The sequence below is a fragment of the Lycorma delicatula genome, chromosome 2 (genome assembly GCF_047948215.1).
Source record: "Lycorma delicatula isolate Av1 chromosome 2, ASM4794821v1, whole genome shotgun sequence".
Classification (NCBI taxonomy): Eukaryota; Metazoa; Arthropoda; class Insecta; order Hemiptera; family Fulgoridae; genus Lycorma; species Lycorma delicatula.
The window spans coordinates 65,722,688-65,736,361 of NC_134456.1; the positions used below are offsets into that span (position 1 = coordinate 65,722,688).

The 13,674-nt window shown below is 28.4% G+C and overlaps 1 protein-coding gene across 2 annotated transcripts in view; it reads right to left on the bottom strand.

Annotated features, from left to right (window-relative positions):
• Positions 1-13,667, bottom strand: part of LOC142318881 (RNA polymerase II-associated protein 1) — a 97,690-nt gene extending 84,023 nt beyond the window's left edge. Inside the window, exons 1-5 of one of the 2 annotated variants that reach the window (XM_075355501.1) lie at positions 13,391-13,667; positions 12,177-12,314; positions 9,237-9,501; positions 3,548-3,696; positions 1,696-1,871 (exon numbers count right to left, since the gene is read on the bottom strand). In XM_075355501.1, the coding sequence (XP_075211616.1) occupies positions 1,696-1,871; positions 3,548-3,696; positions 9,237-9,501; positions 12,177-12,314; positions 13,391-13,394 (732 nt within the window). In that variant the 5' untranslated portion in view covers positions 13,395-13,667. Of the gene's footprint in view, positions 1-1,695; positions 1,872-3,547; positions 3,697-9,236; positions 9,502-12,176; positions 12,315-13,390 lie in introns of those variants that run through there. The other variant, XM_075355502.1, reaches the window with a different exon arrangement.
• Between the last annotated feature and the right edge of the window lie 7 nt (positions 13,668-13,674).

Here is a 13,674-nt window from a genome sequence, read left to right on the forward strand (position 1 = left end):
TACTCTTTTCGATCATAGTTTTCTCAAGAACTACATGGCAGATTCTGCTGACAAAATTCTACCTTTTACAGGATCAGGAAACACAGATCTTTCTTACTAATTTAATTTTGCTATAAAAACAATTTAAAACCACTAAATAATATCACTCTAAATTAGTTTTTATACGATGTCTTATTTGAAGAACTTTCAAAACATTACAGTAATAAAAGCGAGTAAAACAAAGTGTTTCAAAACATTTTATAATAAACAGGAAATATGATATTCCTAATTCATACTTGAGATGTTACTATTTATTTAATTCTATCACATCATATACCAATAACATAGAGTACTTTGGTAAACATCTTTATGATATTATCATATGTCTAAGATTACATTTTTGAGAAGCTGAGTATTTATTGGTAACTTTATTAAAATTTATTCTTTAGTTATATTTTATCAAATATTATTCTGTATATTGAAAATTAAGAAGAATTACCTTGACGAAGAAGATGCTTATGAAGTTGACTGCTACTTTGAAGGACAGGGTAATCACGAAGAATATAAAGCTGAAACTGCTTCAGGTACTAGGTCTTCCCAGTAATCATGAACGATATGGAGACCTGGACAATCAAGTTGGAAGACTGGAAAAGAATTGATATATTAAAAATGTGGGCCTACAGCATAAAGCTCCGTGTCGCATTGGTGCAAAAGAGGACAAACAACTTGATTATAATCAAGCTAGGTATACAGGAATTTGTCTGCAATGTGCTCCTCTTTTTCAGCCATTTAATCTGTAGGCCTGGCAAAAATCTTAGAAAGCTGTATAACTGTACAGGGAAAAATCGAGGGCAGCAGATCACGGAAGACCACTGAAAAGATGGCTGGCCCAAATTGAAGAGGCGACAGGAGAAACGTTAGACACATTAATTTGAATGGCAGAGGACCATGAGCTATGGCAGGAAATTTTCAGTGGAATATGAGTAGGGTCACCGGCTCTCAGACATGAAAGGAGGAATCATAGGTAATGATGATTATCGTACGAAACAAAAGAAAGGAGAAATACCTGAATTTTTTGTATTAAGTAGTATATCAAAAAACATGTGAACAAATCTAAAAGGAATGCAACATCATACACTACTCTTTTTATAAGATTTGCAGCTTTGACTCTGCAAATATTATTTCTTAAAACAATAATCTAAAGTATTTTAGTTACTCATGGTCACTTTCTTTGTTTATCTTCTAATTTTGTTTGAATAATTGATATTTTTACTAATTGCCATGTTTTGTTTATAAAAAATGAGTTTTTTACATCACACTGAAACCACCTACCCGCTAAAATAATTTCATTTTTTCTTACAAAAAAAAAATCTCTTGATACTCAATGCATCATAATGATCATATTCAATCGACTATGTTTATGAAGTCACAATGTGAAATTGGGATAGATTTTATTCAAGTCAATAGCGTCAATCAAGTAAATGCTTCTCTGGAGTTCCAATTGCACAGTAATTGTATAAAACAAGAGAACAGAATTTTAAACCTGACTCAAGACTGATGTTTGTGATCTAGGCTTTAAGGTATACTATGAAACTTAAATTTGGATGCTTTAACTATCATGATAAGTTCACAGTAGTAATTGCTAACAGTCAAAGATGCTTAAATATGTGAGCAAATTAATGATAATGATACTTGCAGTACAAAAAGTAATATTACCTTTTCTAATACATTGGCCAATGTATTAAGTGCTATAATCCTCTGTTGTAAAACAGATGAACGGCTAAGTTGTATCAGTTCCTGCAATGAATAACCTGGTCTTTCTGGCTCCTCGCCATGATGGTGTAATCCCTGCCTAACATCCAGTTTGTCATCCACAAATGGTAAAAGTGTACCTTGACATAAGAATGCTAACATCGAATTTTAACATATTCTGAATAAATGAAACAATTTCCCAATGAATAAACTTCAACATTTTAGATTAATACTTTCTAGATGTGAATCTGGTTCACTGATGTTTTTTGGCTGAGATGTTATGTGTACCTTAAATATCGATAAGAATTAATGGGATGATAAGGTTAAAAATGTAGATAGGATAAATATTTAGATGTTACCTTTCAATATATCATCTTCTGGTGATATGTGTCACTCAAAGGGAATTAGCCATACAATAATTCTTGATCCAGTGTATATTTCACTGCTGCCTAGACTTTGTGAATAATAATAGTAATAATTTAATTATCTTGAAATCATAACAATTTTTTATTGTCTCATAATAAACACAAGATTATACAGCTCAATAATTATCATGCATGGTTGATAAAAATATATTTGTTTCTATTTAATATCAATTAAATAGTATACGAAATATAAATAATAATTGGTCAAAATAATTTAACTGTTAATTTAAAGATAGTATGACCAATAGTGAAGTATTTACAACTGGTTGTAAGATAGTGAAATAAATAAAAAAAATAAGAAAAAGATTCTTTCTTAGGTACCATGAAATTAAATATAGCAAAGAAAATAAATAATTTAGAAACTAAAGAATTTCCAGAAATATGAAAACATTCAACATTTCCTAATCAAAAACATAACAAATATGATATGTTTTTAAGTTGACAAAATTCATGTGAAATAGTATTGATGACTAATATAGTATAATTCAATATTTTTATATTTTGGGCTCTTTTGATTGTCAATAGAAATACACAATATTTTTTTAAACAGTGATAAAAACCACTGATATTAAAGAATTTGAATAAAAGCCATAAAAAAACAAACTAACTTATTAATGGTGTTAAAATTTTAAAAATAAAGAAAACTTTTATGAGTTTTATTAGAATTACAAAAATTAAAACAACTTATTTGAATGGGAAACAAACACAAACAGGACAGGAAGACTTCTACTGTATTTTACATCATGGTAAGTCCAGAAGACTGAGGATTAAAATAAGGATTACAAAGGAAAAAGAAACATAGAATTGTAGAAAAATTTATTTTTTAATAAATTTATGGTACAGGATCCTAGTAGTTGCATAACATTAAAATTTTTAACAAAGCCTCACCAAAAATTCTTTTCAATTTTTTTTTTTAATAATGCTTATGAGTACCTTCAAAGCAGTTATTACTACATCAGATGATGAATGTTAAAAAAAAGAAACTAAAAATCACTAATCAATTTTAAAATGTAAGAAGGAAACATCTGTCTTCTTACGACAAAACAAAGTAAGAAACAGATGTTTTCTTTAAGTAAGAGTTTCTATACTTTTAGGACTTTTTAACTATACCAAAACATTAGTTCTGAAGATGTAGATATTTTAGTGAAGTAATTAAAGAAATTAATGGAAGAAAGCAATAAGTACTAATAATTAATTTAAATAAACCAATAAAAAATATATGTTATTTCTATAAAAAAATATGATAAAAATACAATACTTCCTGATTATTACAAATAAAACTGAAAAGCAGTTACAAAAACCATTAAATAAACTTTTTACTGATACAATTTTGAGTAAAACGATTGGTTAATAATTTGCATTTTACATGCTAAATTGTTACATAATCTTACCATCAAAACTGAAACGAGCATTATATGGTACATCAGGTGGAGGAGGTACAGGTTTTGGTAGTTCTTCCATCCATTTTATTTTATCTTCTTCTATATCACCCATGCCTGGATAATGTTTTGATAATTCATGTGCAACAGTATCTGAAACCCTATTGTAAAATGAAACATATTTCAACAATATGACCGGAAATATTCTAATCCAAATATTACAATGAAAAAAAGAAATTAACTAGAAAAAATCAAACCTCTAACAGCAATTATTATAGTGCATTAAATGATTCAGTAGGACTGCACAAGAATCTTTGTGAATTAATAACAGAAAAAAAAAATTTACACTATGAAACTTATTAATTTTTTATTTTTGGTTTTCTTTACCAGTCATGGCAGATGTATAGTCAGAAGCACTAACCAAAGGAAGAGCTGAATTCTCAATAGTGGCATTAATTTCAAGTTTTGATGCATCTAATTAAATCATTGCTTACGAATCAGTGATCCTAATGACCTGAAGTACTGGGTAACCAGAAAATCAACAATGAGATAACCTAACTTTAAAACAACTATAATTTGAATGAAATTCTTTTAAATAGTAACAAATATCAACTTTGGTTTTACTAACATTTGTTAAATTTGATTTGAAATCCCCTAAATAAAAAATCAGAAGAAAATTCTCTAAACAAGAGAGAAATTTGATAAAAAAAATCCATAACTCATAAATATTAATGTGCTGACTACAAACATTCTGTATTTTTAACAGGTCTGTTTAAATTCTTTGATAATCTCTGTAAAAACAGATTTAAAATCACTGGTAGAAAAGTGTGAATGAATTTTAAACATTTATAAAAATTAAAGTAAATTAAAATTGAAGAAATGACCAAATGATACATTTCTGAAAATCACAAAAAAATAAAAAAATCAAACAAGCTTTATTAATAAAACACATTTTACTTGGATTATGATGTAACAGTTGAAATGAGAAAAATGTTGAAAGGGAATTTGTTTCTTTTAATTATACAATCCACTAATTTATTTTCAAAAACAGTGATTTCTACAATTGGATAAGATTTTTGAAAAATATATTTTCATAACATAAATGACTACTGTACTAAATTAATAATTAAAGTTTTTATAAAAGTAAATAATTTATAATCCTTAATAATTTAAGAGATTTCAATACATACACTAAAGAAAAATTATCTTTTACTATAACTTTATATATGGCTAAGATATTTTTCCAAAAGTTGGGTATACAAATCACACTCCTTTTTTCTGTGTCTTTATTTCTCCTCAGGAACATTATTTTCAAGAATTTCTGCATGAAATTAGTGTCAATTATACAATCAGGTTTATATACAAGGAACTATACAGATGTGACGTAATCGATCTCAAGAATGTATAAATAAAAGAATTGAAAAGCTTTGGTTCCAAAAGCTAGAAGTAGGATGGATCAAAGAAATTAGAGAAGTTATGAAAGAATTGGGAATTTCCCTGACTGACCTACAGAATAAAACTGGAAAAATTACAAAGCTAAAAGACAAAAGCATTAGATTTAAACAAAAGACAGACAAACGACAAAATACAACGAAGAGGGTGTTTACGGATGAAGAAAAGAAAGCAAGATCTGAACGGATGAAGAAATACTGGGCAGCTCGGAAGAGTAAAATAACACGCTTTTATCTGAAAAGATCCAACTAAAATTGACTTAAGTGGTCCCATGTTCGCCGTAAAAGCATAATAATAATAATAATAAAAGAATTAGCACAAAAAAGATGAAGAATTTTAATTTCAATGCTTTCTCTGTAAGCTTACTAATTATTTTTTAATAGCTTTTTTCAACATTCAAATAAATGTTAAATGCTTACGGATGATTCTTGTTTAAAGACATTTATATAAGTTAAAATGTCTGTCTGTCTGTCTGTAATGAACCATTCTAGAAAGACTTCTATGTTTTAAATTAAAGTTGTTGATGATTTAGTCTTTGTACAGATTCAAACTGCATGGCATTACTAAAATATATGAGTGCCTCCTTCTTAATCAGGAACTTTTTTTTTGTAAAAAACCAGAATAAAATTTAATTTCTGTATGGTTTAGAAAAATTATTTTCCAATTTTTTACTCTGCTGGTATTTCATCATCTTTTTTATGGTTACTGTTCTACTGATTATGGCAGAGAAGTACTTTCTCTTATTTTGGAGATTATGAAGCAGACATTAATTCAGCCTAGTTCACATATACAATATAGGTGTACATATCTACAATTTATATCAGATATCATTATAAGCTAAGCAGTCTCTTTTAATATGTGTGTTTAAATAACTGGTCATTTGTCCTAAACAGTTGTTGAAACTTGCTGAATGAGATTGCAATGACTTTGGCTTAAAATTCAATTTTTTTATGATACAACCTTTTTTTTTTAGGGGGGGGGGCGAAAAATGCTTTTGCATTATCATCACCTGGTATGAACATATCATAAATGATATTAAAACAAAACCAGCCAAATGAACAGAATATGGTCGGAAAAGATAGCTTCTGCGCAGTACAAATTTTTAGAATTGCCTTCCCTTCTTTAAAAGTTGGGCAATCTAGGAAGTGAGCTCAATGTGATTCACTGCAGTTCACACATTTTTCATCTCTTGGCAGTTAGTGTCATTGTGACCTTCTTTAGCATATCAAGCCATACTTCAGTTTTTGAGCAAGATGTTATAGTGTGGCCATACTCTTGACAGTGGAAACATCACCATGGGTTTGGGATAAAAGGTTGTACTCGAACTACAGTTAACCTACTTTTATTTTTTCTGGTGGTATGGGTAGGATGAACATTAATATAAGGGAAGGGGTGAAGGTTCTTCGATTCCACTCTGATGTTTCATTATTCACTTCATTTCTACAACTTCTTGGGGATAAAGCTCAACAGCTATTTCAGTAATTTCCATCGCCAGAAGGTCCCAGCAAAAAATTAATCACCGGCTGGTATAGGGTTTTGTAGCATACCGCATTTATGTCTGTAAACCGCCCATGTTGATGAGATGAGAGAAATCGATTCTACTCATCATTAAGCATTTTAATCAGTATTGATCCGTCTTGTTATTTCCTATGTTCTTCAGTTAACCGTTTGAACCTGTTACAACTTTGCTGTCAGGAAAGGTGAGACCTTATGAACGGAGCCACCTTCCTGATTATTTTGTAGAACTACAACAAACCCAGTATTTTTATACTGTATACAAGATGAATCACAATTCAAGCTATCATCTTCTACAGGACTGTTATGTCATCAGTCAACATTGAGCAAGGTCTTTTCACTAGACTAATGTTAGCAGTTTTTTCAAATGGACCACCAAGCATCATAGAAATAATTTGAGGACTAGAAATTTTGGACCCATGAGTACAGGGGAAAACCAGGACCACCTATAGAGTCCATGCGTACAGAGGCTAGAGCTAAATACAACTGGGTAAGGTGAACCCACCTGAGTGAGGTGCCCAGAGGACATTGTTGAGACTCACTGTGTAGAGCCATCCAACCGTTAGCATGATAGTTTCCACTTTGCATTTCATAACATGTTGCAACAGCCGTGATAGAAGAAAAAAAAAACACACTTGTTGGTTATTATAAGAAGAAAGGATACAAGGATAGGAGGGAAGGAAGAGGGAGAAGGAAAGAGATAAGGTCAATGGTTAAATGCCCTATAGTTGCCTTTTATGACCGGCAGTAAATACTGTGGGCCTTGATTCTTTCCACCACTCAATTGAGGGGACTCCAAACCCACAGGGGGTGTAAATCTCTTCTGGAGATCAAATCATGACCCAGACAAATTGAGTTTACGGCTACTATGTTGTAAATAACAAACAAAAGACATTTTCAGGCTTTAAAAAGAAAAGAAAGAGATTGCATGATTAGTAATCTCTGTACAATGGGATCAACATTTCAAGTACAAATTCTAAGCATTGAATCTAAAAAAATTAATAATACTACTAACAATTCTTAAAATATTCTATAAATAAAATTATTTACAAATTTAGTGTCATTATACCAGCAAACATAAAAAAATTAAATATATAAAATACAAAAAATGTGGGTTTGTTCTATATAAGTAATAAATACTTTAGAAAATTGCATCTAGCAGTGGAAAATAATTATTTATTAAAATTTGTTCACTTACTGCAATTTTCTTTAATCCTATTAAATATTTTCAGAGGGATCTGTATTTCTTCAGAACAGATTTAAAACAAAAATTAATGTTAAAATTACAAGTATACATTCACTATTTGAATTAAAATTAACTCTTTCTGCTTCTATTAAAATTCTTGGTAGATAGTGAAAGTACTTTTTTTATTCCATATTCATATATTTTTAATTTCAGAATATGCTTCTTTTAATGTTGTAAATTAATCATATTTACTTAACTATTTAAATTGACAGTAATTATGTTCTTTACATTATAATGATTTCAGCTGGTTGTTGTTAAAACAAGGTATTTGATTAGATCTATGTCATAAAGCTAATCAGATGATATATATATATATATATATATATATATACATATATATTATGAGTGTATGTCTCTATGACCTATACTCATAACATAAAAAAAAAAAAAAAACGTTAGTATGATTATTTAGAGCCCTAAACTGTATAGATGTTAATGCTGAGTTTAAGAATTTAATTTAATAAAGTACATCGAAAGTGTTATTACATAAAGGATATAAATAAATATTAGGTAAAAAAAACAAAAAATAATTCTTATGTCTTTAAACTGTAATACTAACTTTTGTAACTATTAAAAAAAAAAATTAACTATTATTATAAAATAAAATATGGAAAACAAAATTGTGAAAAATTCTACTGAAGAATGACAAAAAAAACATTTTTCGTAACATTTACAACAGATTAATAAAAGAAACAAAGTAATGACAAAATTAAGGGAATATAAACAAATATTTTGAAGTATAGAAAACATGTCTATATTAGTAATAATCAATAACAGATTTAAATCCATACTTTGGAAAAAATTCATAGAATAAAAAAATGTTCAATGATTTAAATGATTAATTTTTCGCTGGAGGCTTAGGAAAGGGTAGCAAACTATCTAATCATAATAATTAATTACCAGTTCATTACAATTTTATTAACTTATAACTCATTGGTTTCAGTAGAAGCAAAAATATGAACTGTTTGTTGAAATCAAAGACATATATCAGTTATGTCAAATATAACTCTTTTTTATTACATAATTTGAGCAAAGATTCTTTTTAACTATTATGAAAGAAATTAGTTCAGGAAAGCAAGCACTAAAATGCAATAACTCTTGTACTAATGAAATGAAAGAATTCAATTCCAGGGGAGATTAAAATAATTTTTAAATTTTTTTCCCTCTTAATTGCTTGAAGCGTAAATTTTTAACTGACGCACTTAATTCATACACTGGGATAATCAAAAGTAATTATTATTTTTATTCAACGATGACTTTAAAAGACCACATTTCTCCACAACTGCAGACTCTTTTCCTTTGACAAGCAAAGCTTTGTAAAAACAATATTTAGGCTAACATAAAGAATGACTTTCTGACTTCCATTGACAAGTACTCCTAACAGGTTACAGTTCAACCTTAGTTTAAGGGATACCAGTTGTGAGGAATAGAAAGACAGATAGAATGGCAACAACATATTTCCAGACCTCCAATGCAAGTTTTACTTACATCTCAATTTCCATTTTCTCTTCAGTATTAATTTTAGATGAATCATCTTCAGTAGTTTTTAAATCATGATTACTTTCATGTTTATTAGTAGTAGAAGATCTGTATTTCCTTGCTCTTAAAAATTCTATTAATTTTGGATCCATTTCAGTGAGTAACTTATTTCTTTCAGCTTCTATATCTTCTTCTGTCATTGCAGCTAACTTCTCTGCATTTTCTCTATGAATTGCATCTGCATCAGGGCCTGTTACTAAACAGCTTCTTTCACCTGAAATAATAAAATAATAATAATTTATTTAAGTTTTTAGATATATCACCACTATAATATTACAAATAATATTAGAAATAAAAATATTAAATCAAAACCACTAAATAAAATTAAAAAATAATTTTTAGAGAGATTCCAAAGTACTAATCCTGTCATGTCAATATTAATATAAATAAAACTAAATTAAATCTTTCTTTCTTCTACCAATGTTTTAAACTAAATTAATAAGTAATTAATAAATTACACAGAGTGGTAAAAATTCAAACCAATTCTGAAATCCTTAAAGATATATTGTTCTTAAATTATATTCCTTTTAATGAAGATAGGTGAAATATTATTTTTTTTTTAGTTGAACATATATTAGTACATTTTTCAAATTGAGTAAAATGGAACTATTTCTATATAACTATTACTTATCCTGAAAAATTTGCATGCTTTATTTTACCATGTTAATGATCACAAAACTTAACACCACTTAGAAAAAGTAGGCTAAAATTGGATTGCTCTTTACATAGTATCTAGAATAAAACTCTTATTGTGAGCATTTCTATTTTTTGTTGTAGGCATTACATTTTCTGGGCCAGCAAATGTAAAAGTAACATTAATAAAGGACTTCATTTAATTAATTTTTTTTTCGACTCTCTTTTCTTCTATTAACTGTTTTTATAGTAGTTACATGAATATTTCTGTTTTTTTGTTGTATTTATAAGGTGTGTTTTTTAAGTAAGGGCTATTTTAAATTTGCTGCTATCAATCACAGATGAGTTGACTGAAAATGTGAATGCAAAAATCCATGAAAATAGAATGCTTACTATTGCTCAATTATCAATTGAATTTCCTTTTGTTTTGCGATCATTAATTTGACATTTTAACTGGAAAATTAGATTAAAGAAAGTTGTGTACCAAATAGGTACCAAAAATGTTGACAGAAACACACAAATGGTAACATACAAATGTGTTTGTAAAAAACATCTGCTGCAGCAGCTTAAAAATGTTTGAGACACTAAAAAAATGAAGGTAATGATTTATGGAAACATATTGTAACTGGTGATGAAACATGGATACCTTATTCAAATGTTGAACAAAACAGCAATCAATATCCCCAAAGCCCAAAAAGTTTATATGAGAAAGTTCAGCGAAAAAGCTATGGCTATGGTTTTTTGGGATGCCGAAGGGATATTGCTGATTGAATTTCTTGAATGTGGAGGAACTGTTAAAGTGAATACATACTGTGAAACATTTAAAAAACTTAGAAGTTCAATTCAAAGCAAAATGTGTTGGAAGCTAACCGATGGGATTTTGTTTATCTAAGATAACGCAGAACCTCACACAGCAAACCAAATCACTGAGAAATTGGGATGATTTCGCTGGGAAATCTTCAACATCCGCATTACATTCTGGATCTTGCACCAAGTGATTATTACCTTTTTCTCCATTTAAAACAATGGTTTGCATCGCAGAAGTTTGAAGATGATGAACAATTGCAAAACAGAGTAATTAATTGGTTTAAATCACAGCTGGGAGAATTCTTCAGTAATGGAATAATGAAGCTGTTAAGCTGATATCAAAAATGTATTGTACTGAATAGCAAATATGTACAAAAATAGTATATATATGTAAGTTTTTTGTTTTAATAAAGTTTTTTGTATTTCACTTATTTCAATTTTTAAAAAAAACATGCCTCGTATTTTGTATTTTTTTGCTTAAACTATTACATACATATGTTGTCAACGCATAAAGAAATATACATCATTAACCCGGTTTTCATTTTCTATAACTCCTAAATTACTTTTAGGAAAACGTGAATATGCAATAAAAAATTGTATTTCTCAGAATTTTATTCTGTTCTGAATATGTAATATGATATTTACAACTATGGTGGTTAAGTTTTCGGGTTGGTCACATGATTTTATAAACTGGCATTATCTTCATGGTACCTGGAAGTATATTAAAAAGATATGTATTATTTCTTTAGGATTTTCAACTCCGTGCTTTGTTACCCATCTGACATTTTGTCACTTCAACTTGATTATATGAATTCTTCTAATATTATCAAATGTTAACTTCTTTTTTTAAACAACATAATTGAAGCAATTACCTAATACACATAATGCATTCAATATTTGTATCATTCCCTGTATTTGGTATATTTATTTTTATATTCAAAATTACATGACATTTTTAACTTTAAACTGGATTTTAAAAAGAACTTAGGATAAAAGCTAACTTTATAATTATGTCCAATTATACATTAGAAGAATCAGAGAGATGATCTGAAATGGGTACATGCATTTGTTGACAACCATCAGTATAATCTTGTGGATCTGCTTATGGGTATCAAAACTCTCAGCAAACTTAGAAAACATGTATATTCATTAACAGAAGAACTACGAAGCATTGTGTGTTAGCATGTTGCTAGTTCAAGTTTTGTAAACAGCATATAAATAATATACCATCGTAAATTAAGTTGGGCAACACATTTCTCTATTATGGCATTCAGATCAATAGAAACTATAAATAAAATCTTTCTGTTTTAATTATACTACATTTTTTCAATTACTCAAATTTGGCTAAAATAAATAAAAGTGTTTTATGGTTTATAAAGGTTATTAATGGTTTAAAATATGTTCTCTTTGGTACTTAAAAAAAAAGAAAAAAAAAGGTCAAATACAAACCAAATATTGAGGATTCCTGATTATTTACTGATACATCAGTTGATTTATTGTACGATGCTTTCTTTTTGGCTTCTTTTGCACTTTTCATCCGCTGTGCAAATAAGCTAGGTTTTCTAGCTGAAGATTCACCATAAGAATCTGAAAAATATTTTAAAACTGAATTTAAAAACATTCGTAATAAAATATAAGAAAATAATGTAATTATTGACATGATGAATATTTTGAAGACAGCATACTGGAAGTGAATGAAGTAAAAATGACAATTAATTTTACATGATGATACAAGTGGAAAACCAAACAGTGGAGTCAATTTTAACTACCATTGTACTCACTTTGTAGTACTGACTGAGTTGAAAGATATGCGATGATCAATTTAAAAAATTAATACAAAATTATTAATTTCTTTATAAAATTTATTTTTAAACTGGTCCAAACATATGTGTAGCTTGCTACGGCCAAGAAATCCCTCTTTTTTTCAGTTTTAGAATACAGTGAGGAACTGTTACTTTACTGAATAGTTAAGGAGAAGAGCTGAAAGGTGGAACAAATAACACTGAGGCATAATTTGAATTGATATTAACAGATTATCAGTAGGGGTGGAATGTTATGAACAATCTTTTGCTATTTAAGACTTCTGGCTACTTTCAATTAACCAATGATTGACACAATACAAGTTTAGGAAAAAAGCATTCTCTGGTTAAAGTTTACATACAAAAAATTAAAATAATTAAGTTGATATTGGCTAAAAGAAAAAATGGTGATGATTTTTAGTAACCGCCATGGTATGTGTGTGTGTTGCAGTTTATCGGCATCTACGTCAATAATTTTGTTGCATATCATGATGGAATATAGATATTGACATAAACAAAGTATACCTAAATATAGATAACAAGCTTTTCTTTGTTTTGCACACATCTGCCCTCAAAGTCAACCTTTGGTCTTTCTAAAGAAACAGAAAAATTAATGAAAGGAAGGTGGAACAAGTACAATTTGTACAATTAATCAATTTATAAATAACATACTATGTTCTATAGAGTATATTTATATTGAGTACATAGTTAACTCAACTGATTATAAATTAAAAGTATCACACAATATTAGTTATGAAATTAATATTATTTTTGTTATAATTTCAATAATATTTAAGTGATTACTACAAATTTAATGATATAATTTATATTAAACAATTTGGATGGAAAATAAATTCAGTTTACCCATGTCTGAGCTTTATGTAAACCAGAAACACAGATCAGGATTAAAACTGTCGAATCTTCATCTCAGTTTTCTTTGGAATAATAATAGAGTTCTGACGAAAAACTAAAGTAATCTTGGCTCAAAGTTCACAATCAAAATAAAAAAACACACAATAGAGAGATCAAATCACGAATTTTCAAAATAAGGTCAATAACTTTACTTGTCTTAAAAGCAACACTTCATAATTAATTCGTACATATCTACAAAAAACTGATATTCCATTAACACAACCCACTTGTATGTT